This window comes from Psittacula echo (genome assembly GCF_963264785.1).
Source record: "Psittacula echo genome assembly, chromosome: 9".
NCBI classification, from domain to species: domain Eukaryota; kingdom Metazoa; phylum Chordata; class Aves; order Psittaciformes; family Psittacidae; genus Psittacula; species Psittacula echo.
In genome coordinates, this window is record NC_137745.1 from 22,813,775 (window position 1) to 22,839,854 (window position 26,080).

Here is a 26,080-nt window from a genome sequence, read left to right on the forward strand (position 1 = left end):
CATGAGGTATTGGCACTGCTTCTTAGCTGGTAAGTACAGCTTATCAGGTTCCTGATAGTCAGGCTCACAGCTAAGGGGAAGGGTTAAGAGTTGCCATCTCTAGTGAGAATAAGACCATGGAAAACTTGAGTCACAGTTTGTTTTACTGGGCTGTATGCAAAAGCTAAGAAACACAGCAGAAGGGAGGCGGTGATGGAGATTCAGCTAATTCAGATTATATTCTTTTCTTCTTTGGAATTTACATGGTCACTTATATATTCAATACTTTTCATGTAAAGGCAGGAGTTATAGCGAAGATATGAAGTGTAACATAGCTTCTTCTCTGGGGCAAAATGCTTAGATTTCATCAGTTCTGTTTTTCCTGTCATCTTATTTTAGTTGTTCTGTTTCTTCTGCCCAATCATCCTCTGATTGATCTGGGGAACTGAATGAGTAATAACTGGGGACAAGATCATTTTCACAATGGAAAGACTGTGATGACAAACTGTGTCGAGGAATTTGTTTTAACCAGAACAAACGAGGGCAGGAGCACACAGTCTCCCACATCAGGATGCAAGCCCTGTGAGCTGGGTCTGCCAGTTTCTGCTGGGGGCCCTGAACTGGAAAACAGATTGTTTCAGCTTCCCTTCTGAAAACACATCATTTCAAAGCATCTTGAGGAATAACAGCACTTGCCACCGTTCAGCAAAGAGGATCTGGCAACACATGCTTAAGAGTGAATAAAACCTCCTGTAGCCACGCTCCAAAAGGGAAAAAGAAGAACAAGCTGAAGCAGCATCAGGAGGCAGATTGGCCTGTGCTACTGAGTCACTCTGAGGCAAGACAGACCTAATGAGCCATCTCCTGTCAGTGTGCATGAACAGGCACCCACTGTGCTGGAAAAAAGGCTCGGCTCCGACTGCACACAGCTCTGCAGCATCCAGCGCAGTGCTGCGAGCAGATGAAGGCACAACGTCAAAATGCCCCTGGATACCGCCTAGTCCATGATGGTTAGTGCACGAGCAAGTCCATCTGCACTCCAGGACAAAAAGCAGCCAAGAGAAGAGTAGTGTTATCAGAGAGGCACCCACCGGCTGGCGGAAGCTCATACTCTACTTCCAGCACTACCCTTTCACCCACGTTCTTCAGCAGGCTGATGATCTCGTCGTGCCGCAGCTTGGTCAGGTTAATGCCATTCACTGACTTGATGTAATCCCCAACATTCAGTTGGTCACTTCTGCAAGGAAAGCAAAAGGAAGAGAAAAGCACCGGTAGTACAAAGTCTCTGCTATGCTCAGCCTGGATGCTCCTGGCAAACCTATGGTACATGGAGGACTTTCTGACCAAGCCACCATTGCTGGGCTCATCTCATCTGATTGCACGTGCTTGCTCTCAGAGGGAAGTGCTAAAATCGAAGGTATCTATCTTTCCTGTTGGCAAGTGCTCAGATCTGTACATAAAGCAACAATCGCAGTCTACATCTTTACAACCTCTCTTTTTATTGCTCAGTTCCCATTCATGTAGAGCAATCAGTCAAAGAGAAGCACACCAAGAGCTGTCTGAACAAAAAATCCAGCAAGAGAAAAAGGAAACATCTTTCCTTATGCCTGTTTTTCTGCAGAACTGTTCAATTACTCCTTCCCTTTCTCTGCCTCTTGGACCCTTTCTTCTCCCATTCCTTTTTGAGCCAGCGTTACTTACCCACTCAGTATTCAGAACAGATACAATATTAAACCACTTAGCTTGATCAAGATGTATTGTACCACGCAGCCCTCCTGACAAGGCTGCCTAATTTCACAGAATCCCAAATATCCCTACACAAAATTTCAGAGCATAATAGCACAGAGCATGGGAAATAACTCAAAATAGAAGATGTTTGACTTGCTGAAGCAACAACTTTGAATTCTGGGGTACTTGAGAAAAGGGACTTGGGTGCCAGCTGCATTAATTATAACTAAATTCACTCCATAATTAGAACACGCATCTTTCCCGCTCCAGTTTTACTGTGCTTTCTACACCCCATTTTCATTTCTCACCTTGCAGCCAGTCCTCCTGGCCTCAGGTTGGAGACTCTTGGCTTTCCATCTTTGTCTGTGCCACCTGAAATGGTCAACCCGAGGGTGCTTCCTTCCTTCTTAATCAGCTCCACGATGGTGACCCCTCTGAACTCCTCTGAAAGATGAGGAATACAGACAGACATCTCAGTGGAAGGCACATTCCTCCCAATCCAAAGGACACCCTTTTCCTACAGGTGGTGGCAGAGCAGACCTGGGATGATTTGTACAATTCGCACGAAGGGGAAGCTTCAGTCTATCTAAAATCAAGTTGTGGAACAGAAGCGCGTGCTGGTGGACCCACAGCAGTGGAGGGAAAGCATGTGCATGCAGGTCCGGTGAGCAGGACCAAGTGGGACAAGACAGAGGAATGAAGCTTAGTGAGAGAATAAAAAACTTGTGTTCCAAGGTGCTGGTGGCAGTGGAAGGACTCAAACCCGGGGTGATGGGATGTCAGCAGTGGTTCAGGGACCTCAGGGACTATGTTCTGTATAGAGGGGGAAGGGTGATAGGAGGGCTACATGTCAGGCAGTCACAGTTACCAGGTAGGAGGATGCTGTGGACCTGCAGTAGCTGCCTGGATGAACAGAACAGGATGGGTCTTAAAACACTGTGAGTTAAAGAAATTCACAAGACATCAACACAATTGGGAGGTAAACATAATGTGGAGAGAGGTGGGATCCTGCCATCAGCAGGGGAAGGAGGGGAAGCATGACCTTCACTCATTCACAGCAGTTCCCTTGCTCATTTACACCTGGTCTAAGTCAAACTTCCTCCATATTGCCTCATCTAATTGAAAACACAATCACTTCTACAACATCACTGTTTCCATGTGCACTGCCAACCAGGATAGGTATGGCAGGGTCAGGATTAGGGAACGCCAAGCCCACATCCACTGCACTGTTACTGCTTCCCTTTTTGATGCATACATTTTACCTTCCTTCAGCCCAAGATGACACTGTTGGCTGTCCAGCACCTATATATACACCCATCGTGATGCCTCGTTGATCCCAATATCACTCATGTCTGGGTTTACAAAAACAGGGTCCCTAAACTATTCCAGCTTCTGAAGCAGGAGAGCCAGCACTAGCCCAGGGGAAGACAGAGAGCTCTGCAGGCTTGGCAAAAGGCAGCTGTGCCTTAATCCAAAGGACGGCACCCACACTCTTTGCTCAAAGGAGAGCTAGCCCTGGGGCAAATCAGATGACTTTCATGCCTCGCCAGAGCCTCCTCTAAGAACCTTTTGCAGAATTCATCTACAACAGGATCCATCCACCTCCACGCTCTCTGCTGTTGAAATCTCCCACAGTTCTACAGGAGAAAACAGTCTCCCTCACACAGGGTGTCTTTCTCTGAAGGAAGTGCAGGAGAAGGTGGTGATGGGCATCGGAAGCACATGGCAAACAGCAGACCCACAGCTGTGGACTAAAACCCACACTGCAAATAGCCCAGGAGTTTGTTTGCACAGCAAACCCCGCCAGGCTTAAATGAGGTGCTCTATTTAGAGCGGGAACATTTAAAACCTCTTGCACGCTATGATTTCCAGAGCAAGGCAGGGTCTCTTAAATAGCACATTAATGTAAAAGACCCACCCTGCTGCACGTTTCCCCTCTACATCCTCTTTCACTGGGAGAAAGTGCCATTTGGCACTGTGGTGCCTCATCACTAGCACTTTGCTTCTTGTCTAATGCCACCACAACCCCTCACTTCACATCCTGCCCTGTACTACACCTATACACTTCCAAGGATAATCTGTACACTGGATTAATGTGAGTGGGGAACCTCTTTGCAATCCAGCACCAGCCTGGAAAGCATTTAGGCACTGCTGGGCACCCATTTAACATGGCCCTGGCAGCTTGTTGTAAAACATCAGGTCCACAATGCTTCTGCTCTTTAAACTCACTTTTGATCCCTTGCCAACTGCAGTAACTCAGTTTTCAATTCACCAACCCGGGATCCCAGGGGCTGCCAGAAACTTTGTGGAGGCTCCCCGCTGTGCTGGAAGGAACACCATCCGGCTCTATCCTGCAAATTTCCTCCCAACTACAGACACGACTGATCAACACAGATGGTGCCACAAGGGGAGATTATTAGCTCTTCAATGGGGTTTAATTTTGAGCCTTGATAAGTGTTTAAAATGAGAGCTCCCAGAGTGCAATTACCCATTGTTATGGGTTCAAGGAGAAATCACTGCTCTGAAAAAAGGCAAGTCCCAGAGATCAATCTATTAAGGTAAGCAATAAGGGATTTTGACCAATACCTCTATAAATCTACTACTGCTATCGCAGGTGTAAAAGTCACCTGGTTAAGCAGGATATGGTTCTTCGAGATATAGTCTTTAAGTTCTATATGCAAACAGTCTTGGACTTCTTCTATTGGCATATAGGCTTGGATTTTGCTGCTTAAAGCACCCCAAGGCACAAAAAGCACACCTGAATTTTGCCCTCCCCATTGAGATGCTGAGTTTGTTGGACATACTGGCTCTTGTGAACAGTGAATCAGCCTTTCTCCATCAGGGCTGTGGGACAGTGGCAACACCCTGCAGAAGTCCCAGAGAATGCAGAATAATATCCCCTAGAAATATTTCTGGATGATGAAGCAATGGAAAAAGGGTCCTGTTTCCTCCCCATCCCTTACAACACACTAAGCAAAACATAGGGCTGAGACATTAATGGTCAGAAGCCAAAATGAAGCCGTGGGCTTTCTTAGGAAGGAGATGAGTTGAGCAGAGTAGCCCATCCAAACCTGCTGGCATGCCATGGGCAGATAAAGCCCAGCAGCAACAGAGGCAAATGTATCACTATTTCATCACTATTTCTCCACTCCCTCTTCAGCCCCTGGAGGTTTTTCTGCATGGGAAGGTTCATCTCACACACGTCTGCTGTGACGGACTAGATACCAGAACAAACTTAGTCACACGTGGGAAATACACAGCTTGCCAGGCACTGCCGGTCTCCCTCCCTGCCCAGCGAGCTCAGATGTGGCAACGCTTCTTCCCCATCTCCCTTGCTGCTGTTTTCCTCTTTGTGGTGTTAGCCATATAGACATATGTGTCTGGCTCTCCATAATCATCATCAACAGCTCCACACCAGACTCTGATTTTACCAGTAACATACCACTTGTTGAGACCAGTTACTTCCATCTGTTTCTGCCCTCTGGCAAAAGCCTTGCTGATAGATGCACCAAAATGGGTGTTTTGGGGGGTTTTATCCATTTTAGGGGTAGCCAGGTGAAGTGTAATGGATGCCTTGATGTTTTGGAGCAGGAGCTGATCCCTCCTTTACCTGGGATGCTTTGCCTCCTGGAGACCAGGGCTGTGTCCATCCCACCAGAGTCCTTGCTCCCTTTTGAATAAGGGCCATCGTCTGTGAGCAGAGCAAAAACAGAGGCTGAAATTAGTACAAAAAGCTACAAACAACAGAACCAAAGTGCTTTAAAAAGTTGTCCTGGTGACACCAGAATTGGATCGCATCTGTATGGCAGACTGCAGGCAAGAAAACACATTACCAGCCCCAGCTTTGCACTGCGCCATGTGGGCTATCTTGCTTCTAAGAGAGGGAGGGAAAGAAACAAGGTGGCAGTAACATTATCTGATTTATTCCTCTTGAAGCTAATCTGTTAGGAGAGAACAAAATTCCCTTACTCTTGCAACTGTGTGGAACAGCTGAGGACAGAGAAATCTGTGGCATTAGTCTCACAAGTTTTAAGCCTGTCATTATGCTTGTAAGGAAACTTAGAGTCTTTGGAAATAGAGTTATACATCAGGACACTAACAGGGCACTAAATCACTATACTTGAACGAAATTGCCTATTCTTATAGATCCCATTATTTCAAAGTCACATTTTCCTGCTGCTGTTCCAGCCTCTGTACAACATAGAGAGCACCTTCTGTTCAGTGGTTTTACACACAAAAAAAGTCAGAGGAAAGAAAAAATAGTATTATACATTGTAAATGCATCATCCAGCATCAGCTGAAATTGCAATGTTGAGTAATTAAATACCTTAGTATTCTCCTATTGGAAGACTCCTATATGGCCCAGAGATTATTTGTAGAGAAGGGAATGTGTTTCTACAGATTTAATTGCCATCCATCTAAACTGTCTATTTTTATGGCATTTCCTAAAAAGCTGGTGCTTTGCCAATCAATAATTTCCACTAACCACATAGCATCAAATAACTCCCATTCTCAGTGATCACATTCCTGGATTGCCCTTCCCAATTCTTCAATAGCTGTAACGGCTTAGAAGTTGTCTATGATAGTATAAATACAGGTTACTGAAAACCTTATCCTCTTGAGTTACTGCAAACCTTATCCTCTTATTCCTGTCCACAGCCCTTAAGCAACTTAAACATAAGTTACACAGAAGTTTTTGCCTCGCTGCGTACAAAGGGAATGACTTTTGCTCAGCCTGTGGCCTGTTCAGAGAAATCAAAACTGATGCTTGGTTTGCTGGCAGCCCACTTTGCCCACAAAACGACGACATAAATTCAATCATTGTGGGTTACATTTAACCACTTGGAAGGGAATTTTGCTCAATTGAGCATATTTTTAAGTAAAATGAAATAAGGCTCTACCTATAGTAATTTCCAAACAAGAAAAATAATTGTTTCAATTCTTGCTGCCCAGCTGAAGTAACTTCACAAGTTGATAAAACTCAGTGAAAAGCTTTGACTGAACCACATCTGCACTTTCAAGCATAAAAGGTTTCAGCTCAAAAATAAACACCATTTAGTTTTGCTGCCAATGTAGATATCTAAACCCTGGACTCCTGCATCACCGTGAATGCTTTTCCATCAACACTGTATTGAAGCAAGAGCTAGCACTTGGCACTAGACTGTTACCAAGCTATGCCAAGCCATTGCTGCCAAAATATATTGATACCTAAGCATGCAGGACCTCTGTGAATCAGGGGAATGAAGCTCTGTCTTTAAGAACAGGTAGGATAAAACAGCATTGTCCCGACCACGGAGATCTTGCAGCATCACTCAATACTGACAGCGAAAGCAGCAGCCCTTGGCTGAAGAATCTCAGCCGTTGGTTTCAGATGGGTGCTGGTACAGCCTGGCATCAACTCTAAGAGCAGAAGGCTTGAAAATGAAACTTGCATTTTTAATAGCAATGGTTCTTTGGGTGATGGGGAGACCATTGTCAAGGTTAATCCGGGCTTAATGACTCTGCAAAGAAGTCTTGGGACAGTTCATCTCCAGCATCCATTTTTATAAAAATATTAAAAGAATTAATTTATATAAGAAAACCCCAAAACCCCCATCCCGTCTCTTCTTCAGTGGCTGTTTGATAGTGGTAAAGATTCAGAGCTTTCAATCTCTGCCACCGTTGGCATCTTAATTTCTCTCTCCAGAAGGGTTTTCCTACTATCCTGCCTTACCCTCCCTCTGTCACTCCACGCTCCGCAGAACTGCAGTCAGAAAACATGGATGGTTTGGAAGTACAAACAAGGTGGCATTTCCCAGGGGAGCAGCAGGACAATGCCCATGCAGCTACTCCCAGCTCACACCAGTCAGCCCAGCAGCTACAACCGCTCTTTATTTCTTTCCCAAATGCAGCAGCACACTGGAAGAGGAACCCCAAACCAGCACCTCAAGATACCTGCATCAGCTCTGGAGGTAAGTCTGCAAAAGGCACCCACAAAATACCCTGAGATACCTGGGGCTGGAGCCTCTTAATGCCACTGGAGCATCAGCGTGCCTTTGGTCACACAGGACATTGCAGATGGTGAGGACCACCCCAGCATGCTCTGTGTGAGAGTACTGCTGCCAGCTCTGACCCCAGGTACCGTGTTCGAGGCAGTAAAGATCTGCTGATGCTGCAGACGGGATCCCTGCCTTCCCGGGAAACCACGCAGGATGGTTAGAAGCCAACTCCATAATCTGCTGGCAAAGTAACACAGTCAACCATCTGCTTCACATAAACACACCGCCCTGGACCAGACAGCCACCAGCACCCTTCTGCGCTTCATTTCCCCATCGCAACCCCAATCAATACATCGATATGTAACCCCAATTTGCTAACAGTTACCCTCCCTACCCCAACAGCTGCTGGCAAGCGTGCCTTGGCTTCCATTTCAGCAATCAACCAGGTTGCCTGTGCATTAGCAACAGCTCCCACCAGCAGACAAGTGGCCAAGAAATGCTGGGAATTAGCAACATACCCCCCCATCATGGTCCAACGCTGCTTCCATAACAGCCGTATCAGCCGGCACATAATTAGCACGGCAGCTCCCCTTCCTCTATTGCTTCTCCCTTCCAAACTCAGTTGATTATGTGAAAAATGTTTGGTTTTTTTCACTCATTATCTGGCTAAAATGTTTGAACAGGAAAGGAAGCTGCCACACGCCGCCTGCCGAAGTGTGAATTGGCATTTGCTTGCATTAGCATCCCTGCCGCGCGGCTCTTTGTTCATTTTCAGCTGATTTCCTTCTCTGCCACTCAAGCTGCTGTTAATGGAGTCACTTCTTTCTGAGCTTTTTTCCTTTTGGACGGGGAAGGAAGAGACTTTGTTTTTTATAATAAGAAATTCCTTCTTTTTATGCTCTTAGTTCTCCTGCCTAGCACACCACTGACTCAGAGGTGAGACTGGTAACGAGCCTGATTGCTCCATCGGCCCAAATTGCAGCACCAGCACTGAAAATTCATGAGTCTCTCTACTTCCCAAAATAGGGAAAATAGTGCTTTTTAAAAGCCTGCACGAGTTCTTTTTGCAAGCAATCAGCGCTACAGCCATTAGAGGTCTATTTTTCAAGCTTTTCTAAACCATTCGGAAAAGCTCACGAAGTTCACAAGACCCTCAATAAAAATGACAACGCAACACTTCCCATATACTGATCCCATGGGAAGCTGTGACAATATAAAAACTTCCTTTAAGTTCTTTGATAGTAGTTCTTGCCATTTCAAAGTCTAACTTCTTCCCTAAGGAGAGAAGAGCTCCCAAGTCCCTCCCCTACACATGGCTTTGAACTCTCCTCCCAGTAGTACACGTCTCACCCAGTGACAAAAAAAGAAGAGAGAATCCCACCTCCTTCCCTCAGAAACAAACTGGACAGATGAAGGAGTAGGAAAATTATCTCCCTGCTTCAGCAGAAGTACCAGGGGCAGGAAGAAGGGAAGTTGAGAGCAAACTCCAATATCCCACCCTGCTGCCAGACTATCAATGGCAGCTCTAAGCAGGGCCTCTAGTCCTTCGCACCTCCAGCCAGGGCACACTGATATGTTGTCCCCGAAGACAGGAAAGGAGAGGGAAAAATAATTGCAATCCAAAAAGGAACAGAATAAAACCAATTAAGAGGGAGCATGGATCTGTGCAACATCCTCCCTGTCTGCCATGCCCCAGGGTCGGTCCTGAGAGCAGCTTTTGCCTTAGGCTGGGTTTTGTTGGTTTTTTTTGTTTAAGATTGAGAACTGAGGCATTGACAGGAAAGACAAGTCACTCCATGAGCAGCAGAACTTGGCTTCCTGATTTCTCATGGCTGTCTCTGATGTGGGTTCTCTTAGGTCTAACAGTTAGGTTGAATTTACCTCCCTGCCGTTACCCTCTCAACCTCTCCAAGGTTGACTTGCTGCCTTTCTGAGACACCCCATCAACCCTCCCATTTTCACAGAGCCAGCGGAGGTTTCCTGGGCCAAATTCTCTCTCCGCAGCAACCAGCAGCAAAACCAATCTCGGTAACACCATGACTTAGTTAAATGCCCAATGGCTTGTGAGCACAGGCACCAGGATCTCCTGGCACTGGTTAGGTCTCAATCCAACCTCTGTGACAATGGAAAAAAAAGCTTCCTCAGAAAGAGCACTGATTTAGGAGTTCATTATCCCTGCCTGTGGGGGGAAAAATGAAGGGTGCTTTCATTTAGAAGAGTTATTAGTCTATGTTATTAACAGAGATCACCTTTTAATGAAAATCAGCATTGGCTAAATAAGATTCTGTGACAATTAGACTTGCTGTCTGCAAGCTGTTCAGGTTCCTGGATCGCTTTAAGACAGCTCCTGCAGAGAAAGTGCATTAATCTTATGGGAAGACCAAGAGGTAAAACCTCCCATTTGTTTAATGGAAAAAAGACAGTTGGAGATAGTTATTTTGCTATAGGGTTATGGCACCCCTTGTTTAGAGAAATGAATACTAAAACAGCATTAAGAACCCAAAGCTGTTCACACTACGGCAAACTGGTATTTTTTGCTAGAATAAAAGCACAAGGTTGAAAGCAGTAACCCAAATGACTAAAACTAAGTGTGATTTGATCCATTTTGAGAGAGTTATTTCTCTAAGTCAAGGGAGGCATTTATCTGTAGTGAGGCAAAGACTAGTCAAGGGTACACGAGAGTGGGTCAAGGCAGCTAGAGATGATTCGATGTGCAGCTGCCTGGAAGCCAGTCTCCAAGGTGTGTGATATTAAAGATATCTGAGTGCAGACATGTACTTCAAAACCAGAGTATAATCATCTATCTGTATCTCTAGGCACCTAATCATCTTTTAAAAGTTGTCATATTACTAGGAGGAAGGGAGGAAAAAAAGACATCTATCCATGCACAGCCATTCTGAATCTCAAATTGGTGTTTAGCTCCTAAATCACACAGCCTCTACTACAACCTGGCCAGGAGCTCTATCATCATTAGAGGACAGTAACATAATGCTTCCCAGCTCTTCCCAGGCTGACATTCAGCAATAGTTTTGGGTTTGATTGCAAGGCTGTACACAACTAAGCCTCCAGCACATCCCCCTAAGGGCAGATGGGTTATTTTAGGACCTCTGCAGCAGGTTGGAGATGGCTGTGGCAGCTCTGCATGACAGCAGCACAGCAGTGGCCTCCCATCTTCAAAGCACTTAGCCTTTAATGCAAGAAACAAGTAGATCTGAAGAGGACAGGTGAACTAAAAGCCCATTTTGAATACTGTTACAGACTGCATGATTTCCTGAAACTACTTAATTATGGAGTCCGCCATGGCCCAAAAGCTCCTTCCATGTCTCAGCTTCAGGCAAGAAACTGATTGCCCCTTCCTCAGCAAATGGCTTGAATTTTCTTCTGCTCAACTAAATCCAAAGCTCCTTAGGCCCTTGGAAAACCTGTACAGGAGTTCATCAAGCCAAATGCAGATGTTCAGCCCTTTCCCCATCTCCTGAAATGCATCACTCCAGCTATCTGTAAGAAAACTTAAAGAAAATAAATAAACAGAACCCAAACAAAGGGATAAAAACCATCTGGCAGTGATCTCCAGGCTGCTTTTCCTAGAACGCTGGAAAAGCTGAGCTAGAGCACGATCCTATCCTACATAAAAAAAGACCAACCATAGAGCAACAGATACACAAGACAGCCCATGCTCCTGGCAAATGCTTAAAAACAAGGAAAAACATGTCACTTTTTGCTGTAGGATTCTGCAGCACAATTTCATTCTCATGACACCATTCTGCTAATTTCATCCCAAAAAACCCCCCAGCCTTTAAAAGGCCCAGTGTTTCCTGGCTTTTTGTTCTGCAGGAGATGGCGCAGGCTGTTTGGAAGTATGCCAGTGAAAAACCCAAAGCTCACCACAGATCTCCCCATCTCCATCAACACAGGGTACACCTTCAATGCACCTCTCCCGTGGTAGACACTCAGACCCTAGCAGGGCTTTGACATGCTTCTCCCTTCCTTTGCACCAGGAAGAGTCCCTATTTTTTTTCCCTTTAACCAGTGAGCTTAGACTGGAACAGACCAAGTTCTTTTGGGAGCAGCCCCTGCCTAATTTCATACATACCCATAGCAACCAATTAGTGGTACAAATGGTAGAGGCTGCCTGTTGGAAGAGAACCCTCCTATTTTTTCCCTTCACTGGCAACAACCACCTTTCACAGCACATATTCATGAGTTACACCAAAGACAAATCATAGAATCATAGAGGGGTTTGGCTTGGAAGGGACCTTAAAGCTCTTCCAGTTCCAACCCCCTACTACAGGCAGGGACACCTTCTACCAGAGCAGGTTGCTCCAAGCCCCTGCGTCCAACCTGGGGTTTGTGGCACCTCCTCCATCCATTTGTGCAGTGTTTGCTCCTGGCCAGGGAGAACCTGTCCAAACTTTGAAGCTATTCCAAGAGGAAGTTGTACTTCTTAATTTCATCTCCCTGGTACTCACAGAATGGAATTCATCTCCCCACGCCCTCATGTCCCCCCTTCTTTTCTTCTAAAGCCTGTATTCATGTATCTACCAACCCTTTAAAGGCATGTGTAATTTCATAACCACCTGCTGCTTTATTCACAGGAAACAGAGCTATAAAAGATACAATACCCCATTGTTCAACAGAAAACTCCATGCTTTGTTCTATTTTTTTTTCCTTTTTAATAAGAAACCAAAATTACTTTTAAAGGAACAATTTGTTTTAAGCAACCATTTTCAAGTGAAATGATGTAGATAGTTATTTGCATAGCAGTAGCCTTTATGAGACCAAGATATGAGGCAGAACATGACCCTGTTATCAGCAGGTCAGCTTCCAAGGGATATCAGAGTGCATTTCTCTCCCCCTTGGCAAGCCCTCAGCAGATACACAACAGTGATGGAAGAAGACTCCTGCTTCCCATGGAGCAGTGAAAAGAGTCTCAGCATTTAGTAAACAAGTAGATGATGTTCTATTTTCTGTTCCTGTCTGTGCACACAAAGCCCATTTAAGTCAGCTCTGCGGAGAAGCCAGGCTTTGGAAAGATCCAACTCACATCGACTTTCACAGGATATTAAACACCTCCCAAGGACTGATCCAAGTCCCATCTGATAAGAATGAATGCTGAACGCAGCTCAATGCCAAAATCTGGTACTCCTCATGCTTTCTTTATATACATGGTGTTCCATCGAAAACAAGACATAAAAGGGGAAGAAATGAGAAAGACACAATTTAAGACTCTGCAGTCAACCTGCTGTTACAGCCACATCTTTTATATACTAGAGACATTCTCCAGCGCTTTGTCTGTCACCCATTATTGCTTTGGAAGCCAGTGCAGAGTAACTTTATTTATCTAATCAGCGCATCCAAGGGAGTGTGCAATAGAGGACCTGGGAGCAATTCATTTCCATTCAAGCTGTACTGAGAGATGGAAGAAAAACTAGTTGAAAAAGTGACCAGAATTTTGTATTAAAGAATAGCTCATATTTTTTTGCTTGGTTTTCTGTCAAAATTAACTTCCCAAGCTGTCGGTGTATCCATCTACTGTCCTCTTGCTTCTCTGGAACCCAGTGGCCAATATCCATCAACCTGGAGAGACAGAGAGCAGCCTGAAAGAAGATTATAGTCCTCTAACTTACATGAAAATTGTGGTATGAGTAGAAAAGACATAAATTATTGCTCCCAGCAAAACAAAGAGCTGCTGTGCAAACCAGCTCTAGGCCAGCTTCCCAGCTCATTTTCTTCTGCATGGTAGGGAAAAGAACAAGGGATATGGGATGCAAAACTGTTGAAGATAAATGTTGTTTTGCTTTTCTGCTCACAGAGGAGCTTACGTTATTCTTCTGAAGCAGGCTGTGATTTCTTCCTTTAATTTAAAAATATCAGTGGCAACTCTTTCCCCATTCTAGTGAGGATACACTTTTGTATATTAAGTAAGGCTTAATAAGAATTTCTTCAAGCATAACAAAGGCTGTGTCTTCAGCACAAATAACTTTTCCCAAACACCTTCGCTTTTATTTACCTCTTCCAAAGCATCCTCCAAAACAAAGTCTGTACCAAAAAGGTCCCTTTTCACTCAGTGAGCCCTCTCCAGTGCTCTTCTTAAGCAAGATCTGAATTTTTAATGGCAAAAAACAAAGATAAAGAGAGAACGGGAGAGACAATTCCGTTCCTGCAACCTCTCCCACCTGCCCAAGCATTTTCAGACAGCTTCATCACTTTATATTTATGAAGAACCCGGTGGCAGGATCAACTATGAAGCTTCTCACCCCCCCCTTGCAGGTCACATTTGCACACACACACATGCATTATACGTGGTAATTCTGAGCATGAGGGAAAAGAATATTGTAGAAACCAACTCAATAAGATTATTATTTCTCCATGATTAGAGTGCCTGAAATCATGTTATTAAAGTTACATTTTCCAGTCAATCTGGCAATTGCTCTTATTAAGCAGCATAGACTGTACTGGGGAGAGTCCAACAACATGCTGAAAAGATGAAATATTGCTGACATACTGCGTTATTTGAAGAAAGCATCTTTCAAGAGTAAAAATTCAAGTGGAACAAGATACATTTTCAGACTGATCACTCCTGAAAGTTATCCAAGTGAGCAAATGGAATACGGTAAGAAATGACCGACAAAGTCTAACACCATTCCCAGGGAAGAACTCCTCTCTTCTTTATTAATCCATGCAGCAGGCAGCAGTAAATCCTAGCTGGCAAGGGAATCCCCACTATTAACTTCACATAAGCTTCCAAACTTTTTCTTGACTACAGAGGTGGACAAGGAACGCAGCCTGCTGAATCCAAACCCTGGGGCTTCCCTTCCCTGGGCTTCCCTGCTGAATCCAAACCCTGGGGCTTCCCTTCTTTCAAGTACCAAGTGCCGTGCTAAGTGACTGTGGAATGAGATCAAATAGAAAAGGCAGCTCTATTGTGGCTTTTCAACCAATTGAAATTAAATACTATCAGTCTATTAGACTTCAGCACTCAAATCACTGGTGCCACCTAAACCCAGCGGCCACTATTACCTGCTCACTTAAAAACGCTGAAATTAGTAAGCTTTTATTTTTGACCTATCAATAGTTAAAGCAAAACAAGATTTATCAATGTCCATATTACAAACTATTTTGCCTTGGGTTTGGGTTTTTTCTGTCTTGGGCTTGAACTCACAGAGGTCCAGGGAAGAGATAATTGAGACAAGAGTACCAAGAACTGAGCACCCTCATGGACAGCCTGGCATGAATATGCAGCACAAATCAATAGCTTGGGGACAACAGAACAGGCAGAAGTCACGACTTTCACCCTTTGAAATAGAGATCAATTTGCTGCAGTGATAGTAAATTCTTTGACTTATTTTCCCTTTTACAAGCTCCCTTTTGGTCCCTATGATTTATCTTTGCTTTAAAAATGGTACCTGTTGTCTTCCATCCTCCAAGATCTTATAAAAGAACTGTCACATCAAGAGGTTGTTAACTTCCATGGGAGGGAAGGTGTTTAAGCAGCACAAGATAGTGCTGTACTGAAGAGAAGAGGAGAAGGCAATCTGATCTGGTGCAGGAGCATGGCAGGAGAGCACATAACTCTTTCATGGAGAGCTAGAGGGACAGAATTTAGGAAGGATGCTGGAACATGTGCATGTCCTCTCTTTACAGTGAATGAGACAAATTAACCTCCTCAATGACGTGTTACAGGGTGCTTCTCCCAGTTCAGCAGGGGAATCGCCAGGAGCAAATCTCTTGTGGCAGGCAGCAGATAGGGCAGAGGAAAACCCACTGGATGCAGCAGAAAGGAAAGATGAGATGGCAACAAGACACTATGCCAACGTTCTGCCTCGCAATCCATTTTGAAGAGGGGCTCACTGCACTTACAATACCTTTTTTTCTGGTTTACTCCCATAGCACTTCTATGAGATCCTGCGTTACACAAGTAAATTACGTGCTCCCAAGAGCATACATAAAACTTCAGCATCTGTGCTAAACTTATGGCATGCAATGTGGAGAGCAACGAAGAGTGGTAATCCAATCTTAGGGAAACCTTCTAGAAAATATAAGTCCTTGGGTGAGAAGTTGGGGAAAACCTCTTCTTACATCGAATCACATCCTGCTTCCCTGCTGAGCAACATCAGTTTGGCACAGGCAACCCCTGCACCAGCAAGGTTTATCAAAGGGTGGGCAAAGGGAGTCCAGCAGAGCTGCTGCAAGAAAGGTCACCCTGCCACTTGTCCAGGCTAGCACCCTCTCTCTGCTCCCAATTATAAGCCTGAACTTGCTCGGGAAAAAGGCACATAAAATGAAATGTGGAATCAAATCTGGGACATTTGCTGTGCCGGTTCAAGAGGTGGCTGAGATTGATGCAGGTTCCTGCGAGGTGTGAATCAATCTCCGTGCCAGCAGCAATAAGAAAATCCATGCAAACCACAAGAAAACAAAACCAACAAAACAGAAAAAGACCCCAGGCAAATCAGGCAACAGAAGAGGTGTTCTTCAGCACAGTAACATTTAATAAAAGCAAGAGCCAGGGATCAAGGGGTGAAGCGAGGAAACAGATTTATACAAAACCTAAAGGATGCCATCAGCACCGGTATAAAAACGTCAAACTATGAGAAACAGATACCAGAGCTGTCCATGACTTCATTTGCTACTGCACTGATCTGATCGTCTCAACTAGACTATAGCTTCAAAAGGAGCTATGGAAAACCAGAGCTGTCCAGGACAATCCTGGTTAACTGTAGCCTGCAGCTGGACACATACAAGGCTTGGAGGCTTCATTGATTGCACAGAGAGAATGAACCAGCAGAAAGCAGACACAGAAAGGCCCCGGCTTGCTTTGAAGCAACGAGGGGACTATATTTCCAACAGCTTCTTCCATCATCCCATGGGCCAGCTCACCAAGGTACCTCCCATGGGATGCTGCAATGGGGTAATCCCCCAGCTGGAGCCCCCAGTCCACAATGCAGCCCACAAGGTTGAAGCCCTTTCAGGAGGACTGCAAAGACAGCTGGAAAACAGCATCACATGATGCAGTAGGTTGCAAACCAGGTGCTTTATCCTGGATCTGCACTGCATTCTGATGCAAAGTGCTCTAAAACCAGTGGGAGTTAAGAAATAAGGAAGAAGTTCCAGACAGCATTAACTATTTTAGAAGAAAGATTTCCGGCTCCCCATTTAGACTTGTTTCCAGCTTATCCACGAAGCTCCACTAAACCTTCCTAAGACTTAATTCCCATATATGTGATTCTCCGCTCAGTGTTCAGCTAAGCAGCAATGTCTCAAAAAAAGTAAATACCAAATGGTGGGAGCTGGATTATTCATTCATGTGGTAAAAGCCATACTCTCTGAATACATACAGATGTTGCCACTTCATGACTGATCTCAACAGATGTAGATTTTAGACTGACACACAAACCATGTATTATGCAATGGCCCGAGTACGTGGCTGGGCTGCTTTCATTCTTGGCTGTGTCAGGAGGATTCACAAGAGCTGTGTGAGAGATGGAATAAGCTTATAGTTAAAAGCCTAAAGAAAGTTTAAGCAAGAGCCTTGCTTAAAGTGAAAGGAGGGAGGGAGAAGGACAGGAATCAAAGAGCCAGGGAATATCAGATTTAGCAGGACAACAAGATGAAATAAGAACATTCCAAAGCTCAAAGTTATTTGATGTTGGAACTGGTGCAGTCTGACCCCATCAAATCAGCTGTTAAAATCTTGCCTGAGTTGCCCATTAAATCTTGCTTCCAACAAACCCTGCTCCTGGTTTTGCCCTGCTTCTTGCTTCCCATCAAGCCTTGCTCCTGGTTTTGCCCTGCTTCTTGCTTCCCATCAAGCCTTGCTCCTGGTTTTGCCCTGCTTCTTGCTTCCCATCAAGCCTTGCCTTGGCTGCGTGCTCTGCTGACACCCCATCCTCCAAAGAGCTGGTGCCTAAAGATCAGCACAGCAAACCTCTTAGTATGAAAGATGGGTAAGACCCCACTCCAGCAGACCATTGGGTTGGAACTGGATGATCTTAAGGTCCTTTCCAACCCTAACTATTCTATGATTAATGCACTCCAGCTGCTTGATGTAGCTGCCTTCATGCAAACCGTTGTACTGACTTCCAGTTGTTTCACACTGCATGGATGATGCACAACCAGCACAAGAATTTCCAAAAGGCATGGAAACTCCTGGTGAAAATCAGAACAAGCTTCTGCAAGCTGGGCTCTGCCACTCTCTGAGAGGCTCACAAGAGATGCTCACTCTTGTGAGTACCAATGAGCAAACATCCTGGGATTTTCAATGTAAACCCTGCTCTGTGCAGAGTTCAAGCCCCCCCATTCTGTGGGTTAATTTTCCCTTTGGACTTCTTCATATGTTTAAAATCCAAAATCATCCCAGCCAAAGGATTAGCTGGAAGCAGGGTGCCAGCCACAGAAGCAACAGGCTGGGGAACAGGGACACTGGTTACACCAGCACTTGCAATTTGATGAGGGAGAGCCTGAGCTCTCCTGAGCATCACAAAGAGCCAGAGGGACTGGCTCATGGCAGACTCATGGCCAGCCCTGGGAAAAAGTCCTTTTTGCATCATTCTAAGCTAATACTTGTTCCCCTTTGGAAGAAGGGAAGGGCTGAATAAGGGCATCTGTCCCAAAAAGATGCAACACACCTGAAAAGATGCAGCTGAGAGTTTTACAGCTTAGGCAGCACAGGAAGGAGCAATGAACTCAGGGAAAACTCAGATGTAGCTAAAGACTGCAGAGTCTTGGGAAGAGAGGAGATTCACATGATAGCCCTTCTTCACTCAGGAACACAGACCATTAAGTGCAATGCTTCACATTATGCTTCCCAAATACCCACTTAATTTTGATTCAACAAGGCACTGTGCTAATAAAAATTAAAGCCAGCAGGTTCTGTGGAGTGTGTAACAGATGTGTGGAAGAGCAGCGTACGCAGGCATACCTAAAATTAACTATGAATACTAAAACTGACTACTTCCCAAACCTCCAGAAGTCAGGGGAATGCTGCAATCACTGGATGGACGGACCCAGCAAAGCGCTGCGCCGGCTCCTGCCCAGCCCTTCACCACATCAAGGTCCTCAAGGTTACGGGGGAATATTCCCTTGCACAAGGCATCTCCCATTCCCACCATGCTAACCTCTAGCTGGGAGTCTGGATGCCTCCAAGAGTAGATACTACCAAGTACTTACCCTCTTGCCACTGCATGCCAGAACCAAAGGCAGTTGCCAAGTAATACATTTCCACCAGTTCTGCACAAGTACAAATGTCTATGGGTCTATACCGGTGCAAGAGAGCTGAGTGTGTGCACAGGGAGACAGGAAAGAAGGGAGAGGCTCCGTGAATGCTAGATACAGCAGATCCATTTAATGATTAAACACATGATTGTTTGCTTATAAAACGCAGCGTCACATAAATCTGCTAGGAGCTAATTGCCTATTATAGCTCATGGTACTGCTCAAGTCGGCTGCTGAACAATAAAGGGACTTTGAGAAAGGAGTTCCGCTCGCTTGCTTCCACCACAGCCTCCAAAACGTTTTATTTCCCAGTTACTGCAAGGTGAATGCTTATTCCCCCTTTAAGTAATAGGGGGAACTCACTTGAGTGGGAAGACAGGGGGTAACTGAAACACAAGGGAAAAGCGGATCTACTGTGATTCTAGGCTATTATTATTAATAGCAAATTTCTCTGTTGTCTTGTGCCTTTTGCTCAGCTTTACAAATCACAGCAACTCTCTGGACTGTCTGTTGAGATTCGCCACCACCCCAACAGATTCAGATCTATATGTACCTGAGCATCTTCCCACTGATTTCCTCACATACACACACACTCGATGGCTTCGTTGTACACTGCAGAGGAGTCAGCTGAGAATGCAACTGCAGAGAGTCTGCCTGGAGACATCATGTGTTGTCCCCCTCTGTGCCTGGGGGCTGTTGAGCTGCAGCTTCCAGGCACTCTTGCAGCATGAGCAACAGAGCGCAACGTTTCAAGTCAGGAAGGAACACGATCTGTTTACACAGTAGGTTATATGGGAAATGCATTACATTATTGAAAAGAAAAAGAGAACCTTTAGCAAAACATGTACGTTCATCTTATGCCAAAAGTTTAACCCTACCCAAACATTCCACAAAGAAACTACCCTCTATAAATCACCAGGGCAGGAGCAGGCCATGTCCCCCACATTTCAGGCTGAACCATTCACTGCAGTAAGGAACATATATGATCAGCTATTGTGCTGACAGCAGGAAAGGAGGTGATCTCCACTGAGACCTCATAGAGAAGCAGGTTCATTGCTGAGACAATTCCACCGAGGCTGGTGGTACAACAGTAGGGACCTGTTAGAGGTTTGACTCAGACCTTCATCATTTGTACAGTCATGCACACGGTTGCTGAAAGACAGAGAAGCCGATCCATGAATTTGCTCAGCTATTTGGCTGGGGCAAGCAGCTGACTGGAGCTGTGCCATCTCACCCTTGCTATAGTGAGAGCTCCTGCAGGGCAGGGGATGGGTGTGCTGGACCTGTGCGCTCCCTGGGCACCCAGAGGGGCTCGAAGGATGGAGCAGAAGCTGGAAGGGATGAGTCATTTGGGATATCAAGCAAGTCAGTTAGCTTAATGGCTGTAAATAACTTAGCATACAACATCCAAACCAGCAGCAGACACCCCGTCAGGGATCCCATCAGGGATCTACCTCCCTCCTTTGGGAAAGAGAAGGATGCAATGAAGCAGAAGGATGCAGCAAATCCCATTTTCATCCATACGCCAGGGCAGCAGGGAGCCTGATCTTGCTCTCACCAGCACAAGTTCCTGCCTCCCAGGACAAAAGCATATTTATTCTCTCTCTTTGTAACTGCTCCGCAGCCCTTCTCGCCAACACTGCTCTCCCCAAACCTGAGCCAGCTCCTAACTTACAGCTTCATTAAGATATACCACACGAGCATTAATTATACATAGAGACTGGAAGCCAGAGTACTGCTGGGAAGAAAACCACAACTCCTTCCGCCTCTCTAACATGATTTCATGAACCTGCACAGTAAGAAACAGATCAGCTGTGGGGCATGATTAAGCGAGATCATCTCTTCATATCTCAGCTATACTAAATAATTTACAAGGCCATTTTGGGACTGACATGCAAAGCAGTTTAACAATGATTTAACAGGAGTGTATGATATTCCATCCTTTCATGGTTTCCAGGTGTTGGGACCAATTTATTTCACAGCAATTTTCATTTCTGGGCCTTTTTCTTTTTCCCTCCTCCCCACCTGCAGCTGCCAACTATGCTGGCTTCTACAGCAGCTAGGAAACGAATTTCCCTGTGAAGCAAATACTTCCAGGACGAATTGAATGAAGGCAGAGCTCATAATTGCACATTAGTGAAAACACTTCTGAGGAAAAAACTGGCGAGATATTTTTACCCACATCTCCAGTTGAAAATTGCTGGGAAAGATGCTTTTGAAAAGCCATCGCCTCCAAGCGTGTAATTATCAGATCCTTGAACAAAAACACATGGGCAAAGGGAAAAAGAAAAAACACTTCCATTGAAATAAACTCGGGGATTGCAATTGTTGGGAATGGAAGGAGAGAAATTTCTTCATCCCCTGTGATTTTGCACGTCTCGAGCTGCCAGACTGATTTGTAAGCGCACAGATTCATAAATCTGGCGGCTGAGAACATCAAGCTTGGTTGGTGCTTTTTTGCTAGGAACAGAATAATAACAATACTTAAAAAAACCCCAAGTCAGAAGCAGCCTGGCAGTCAGGCTGTCACCAACCCAGGATTCCTTAACTCCCACGTAAGCACGCTTGTCTTGAAACAGCATTCTGCCACCTTGAATAGACAGCCATACAATGACCTGGGGGTCCTATCAGGGCTTAAGACCGTGCCTACCCTGATGGGATTATTCACATGCTAAAAATTAGGCAGTAGCTGAACTGACAGCTGAAAAGAGCTTTAAACGCGCTTATGCCTGGTAGCCTTTAATAGTCAATTGATGGACATTGCTAAATATTTAGTTTTGCTCTACTTTCTCTCCCGCAGTCCTGTGTCAACACCTCTTTCTGATTATTAGTACCTGTTAGCTTTAATTGCTTCTTTTGTTTGAAACACCTACACATGCCTAAACACAAAAGCACAGGCACCCTTCCCTCCAAGCCGCACATGCCATATTCTGACCTTCTGCGTAGGATTTATATCCTTAAGAAGATAATATCACAAGCAATAAACTTTGGCATCCATGTACAAATATCAATTCTAACAGTCCATTTTCCAAATAAATTAAATCCTACATGCCCTAACATAAGCAAACACCTTGGCAGAAAGGTTATCCTTGGCTTACAGAGATTAACAAAACCGAACATTATAAAGAATAACAAACCTGAACATAAAGCCAAAAGCAAGACTTAACACACCCCATGAAATTCAGTCCCCTGCTATGGGTCGCTCAGAGCGCACCTCTTCCAGCAGCAATGAGGTTTCCTCAAGAAGGTTGGCAGGGAGGTTAGTGCCTGCGCTGGAAACTGAACTCCAACAGTGCTGGAGAGAAGACCTAAAGAGCAGTTGTTCCTCTGACACTATAGACTGACATTCACATTAAACCTACCTGATTCGCATCAAAGAACAGCCTCCTACTAACAAATGTGCACTAATGAGACATGCATGAGCACAGCCTTTAAGAGGAAAATCTCTGTAACCTCCACACAGGAGGGGAAAATTGAATAAAAAGATAATTCATTCCTCTAAGCCATGAGAAGTTGCAGGAAATTACTTGAGTCTTTTTTTCTTCTATAAAAAGGAATTTTGGTGGAATGGGTCATCTCTAGAAAAGAGCAAGAACTCCTTTATACTCAATATTAGTCAACAAAACTTGAGAGACCTGGCTGCCAAAGTCCTGAAGCCATCAGCAGGTATCCCTAAGACCTTATGAAGGATAGATAAGAAGTCACAGCACCGTAGGAGAGCAAAAGGCAACGTTCATAGAATCACGGAATAGTTAGGGTTGGGAAGGACCTTAAGATCATCCAGTTCCAACCCCCCTGCCATGAGCAACCTGAAACAAACCAAACCAGAGTAAAGGCAAGAGTATGACAAATCCATCACCTTCTCTTTCAGTTCCTGGAATTGGCCATCTGTGTGTGGAAGCTGCTAAAAGAAGACGAGGATGACTGAAAGCAAATCTGGATCTCCCACAAATAAGTCATGCCCACTCAATTCCTATGACAGAGCAACATTGGTGGATAGGCAGAAAATGCAAGTTGCTACATCTCAATTTTAGAAACTCTTCTGCCTCCCTTTCACGTGCTATTTTTACAAGTATGTTTGGGAAGCAGGAGATAGATGATTACGAAGTGTTTGCAAAACTGATTGGAAAACCACACACTGAGAAAACTCATCAGTTGCTCACAATCAGAAGGGACGGATGTATTAATCCAAGTGCTGTGTGGGCCCATCCCCAGCCTGGTAAGACTCCAGGTTTTCATCAAATGACCTGGATGCTTGCAGAGAGATTGTTCCTATTAAGTTTGCTGACAGCCACCAGCTACAAGGGGCTGGAAACAGGCTGGGAAGTAAATTTTGAATCCAGAATGATTCAGACATGTTGCAAAACCAAATATACAATTCAGTAGAGGTGCATACAAGCTACCAGACCTGGCCAGGAGCAATCAAATGAATAAAAGATGGGGAAAACACTAAGCGACAACTGAAGAAGGACTCTTCAGATACCGTGGACTGCAAACCAAATGTAATTCCACAGTGCCATGACAGCTGCAAGAAAAACTAACACCCTTTTACATAGAAAGGTGGTTACAGTCTGCAAGAGCAGTGAAATCATCCTTTTATTTTATACAACATCGATAAAGCCTCAGCTTGAATACAGTGCCCAGGTCTGGGTACCACAGTTTAAGCAGGATGTGATACAGCTGGAGTTCATTCAGATTGAATCAGTGCAGCCTGGTCAGACATCTGGAAGATCACAACTTCTGAGACTGGGAGGAGAAATGAGCTGCCTATGATAAAGAGGAAAGAAAGCATAATTGCTGTCATTGGACATCCAGAAGGCTGATGCACAGTGGGAAGAAGTAATCTATCATCTGTGTTAGGACAGGAAGCTATGGCATCAAAAACACAGATGCAGAAAGCTTTTCCTTAAGGCTAGTGAATGAATTTGAGCTGATGTGGTGTTTGCACCATGGATATATTCAAACGCAAGGTGGACAGACAGTAACAAAACTATGGCCAATGCTATCTCAGGCCCAGACAAACACTCTCTATCCAGTTTTGTCTTAAGGAAATGAAGATTACTATGATTCAGCTCCAGACGCAGGGATGTCTGTCTTGATACGCACACCCCAGTTTCTTTTTCTTTTAATCTTTCATTTTGCTGTATCTGAGGCAAAGCTGACAAGTGATGCAAGCAGCTTGATGAGCAGGAGTTATATTAAAGAGCACTATTGTGATAAATTCTTCAATAAGAAAGACAAAATCTTTCTTCCTAGGAGATTTATCTATGAAGATTTCCTCCTGTCTAATTCTAGCTCCTCGTGTTAGTTTTCCATCCCTTTCAGGCATTTTTTTCTCTATTTCTCCTGTCTATTTGACATGTGGGGAAGGTGTGGGGCTGTACAGAGAACAGGACAGAGCAGGGGAGCTGATTCGCTGGAAACCAGCAAGCAGGAAGGGGCAAAGATCTATTAGTAAGTCTCTTTTCCTGGCCATTCCCACCCTGCAAATAAAGCGTACAGCTTTGCTAGAAAAAAACAACAAACCTGAACAGAAAATCACTGAACGTCCTCACCTACCTTTAGTTTTCCTTTGCCTTCTATACAAACCGTATGTTAAAAAATAAAGAAGAATGAAGTCACCTAAATGCATATATCTGAAATACAAAGGGTCTTCTGAAGCTGTCTCTGCTGTAGTCAATCAACCATTTAACTCAGGCTGACACAGGATGGGACCCTCAGCTGGTCACCTGGAGCAGCATGAAGGAGATCCCATGTGCTCTGTCGTTCTGCCCACTCCTGCAGTGATCCTGCAGTAAGGACTGACTGAATATGAGGTTTGCTCCAGCAAAACATAGAGAATCTTGCTGGACTTCAGAAAGGCCATAAAGCACTTTAGGGACGTCTTCTACTGCAAGATGAGAGGTCTCTTTTGGAAACACACAAGCTTACTCTAATCAGAAAGTAAATGCTTCCCTCACCTTCCCCAAAGCATCACTGCTAGTTTGCATTTTCTGGTCCTTCTGTTCTGAATGACAAAACAAACCCTCAGTATTATTAAAATGTCCCATCAGAAAACTTTCAAGACTGGCTGGAGGAGAGAAATCACCAAGACCCTAAAGTGGTGCCCTTCTGAAACACTTGGATCCTCTTAGAAACAATCCATGTGGTTTCTGGTTTTCCTATCATGCTTAAAATGCTAAAATGAGTGATGTGATAACAACTCACTTTATTGCTTCCACCTTGGGTGGTTTCCAGATGACATGAGTCTCATGAAAAAGCAGGTTATCAGAAATAAGAACACATTAAGAACCCAGCTGAGTGACTCAAAGAGAGCTCCCTTACACGCCAGCAAAGCCAAACCCAACACACTGTAATCAGCCCCCTTCAAAGCTTTATATCTGTGCACTAAACTAAGAAGGGATGGCAGACATGAAACAAAATGGTTGTCCACCTCTCTCTCTGTCTTTGCTGGTACTAAGGATGGTCTCATCTGTAGGATACTGAGGAAAACAGCACCATGTGATGAAAGTATGGCCTTGGTCCTCAGGAGCCCCACCAGCACAAGCTGTAAGGGTCTGGTACCAGGATGAAGGTTTCCTTCCCAGCTCAGTGACTGCACCATTCCCTTGTACATGCCAGAGCCATGCATAATATTGACCCAAGGTTCTCCAAGAAAGGCTGGGGCTGAGAGCAGGAATATTCCTCATTCAAATACCCAACACCCTGACAACACCACCATCTGCAACAACATAGCGATCATTGAGAACTGCATGTGTGAAGCACCAGATGATATGTTAGAGAAACCGGATGAATGATCCTGGTGGCATCCAGGAGACTCCTTCAGCACAGTCAGTGTTAGCCACCTCTGAGGTAGGGCCCCAGCTTATGGCTCAGCCCCAGGAGCAATGGGAGCTCCTGCCAAGTTGTCTTTTGATCTGTTCACGGAGCAGCTGCATTCCTGTCCTGTTAAATCACACACTCAGACTCCCTCTGCCTACCAGAACTCATCGCCATGTCTCAGCCAGCCTAAAATAAACCCCACCACTCCTTGCTGTGCTGCTATAGTAAGTGGATGTTGCACCCAGTCACCATCCACGGTAGCAGGCAACCAGTTCAGTTAGGTTCATGCTTTAGGACATCTTGAGGCCAAGGAGAGAACAAAGTCAGTCTCACTACATCACTTCAGGCAATGTAAATGA

At 44.8% G+C, this 26,080-nt stretch overlaps 1 protein-coding gene across 1 annotated transcript in view; it reads right to left on the minus strand.

Moving 5' to 3' along the window:
- GRIP2 (glutamate receptor interacting protein 2) overlaps positions 1 to 26,080 on the minus strand; it is a gene marked incomplete at both ends in the record, with an annotated part of 240,882 nt that overhangs the window by 50,284 nt on the left and 164,518 nt on the right. Inside the window, 3 exons of the mRNA XM_080625585.1 lie at positions 1,071 to 1,216; positions 2,016 to 2,151; positions 5,318 to 5,398. Of these exons, the coding sequence (XP_080481711.1) occupies positions 1,071 to 1,216; positions 2,016 to 2,151; positions 5,318 to 5,398 (363 nt within the window). The remainder of the gene's footprint in view (positions 1 to 1,070; positions 1,217 to 2,015; positions 2,152 to 5,317; positions 5,399 to 26,080) is intronic.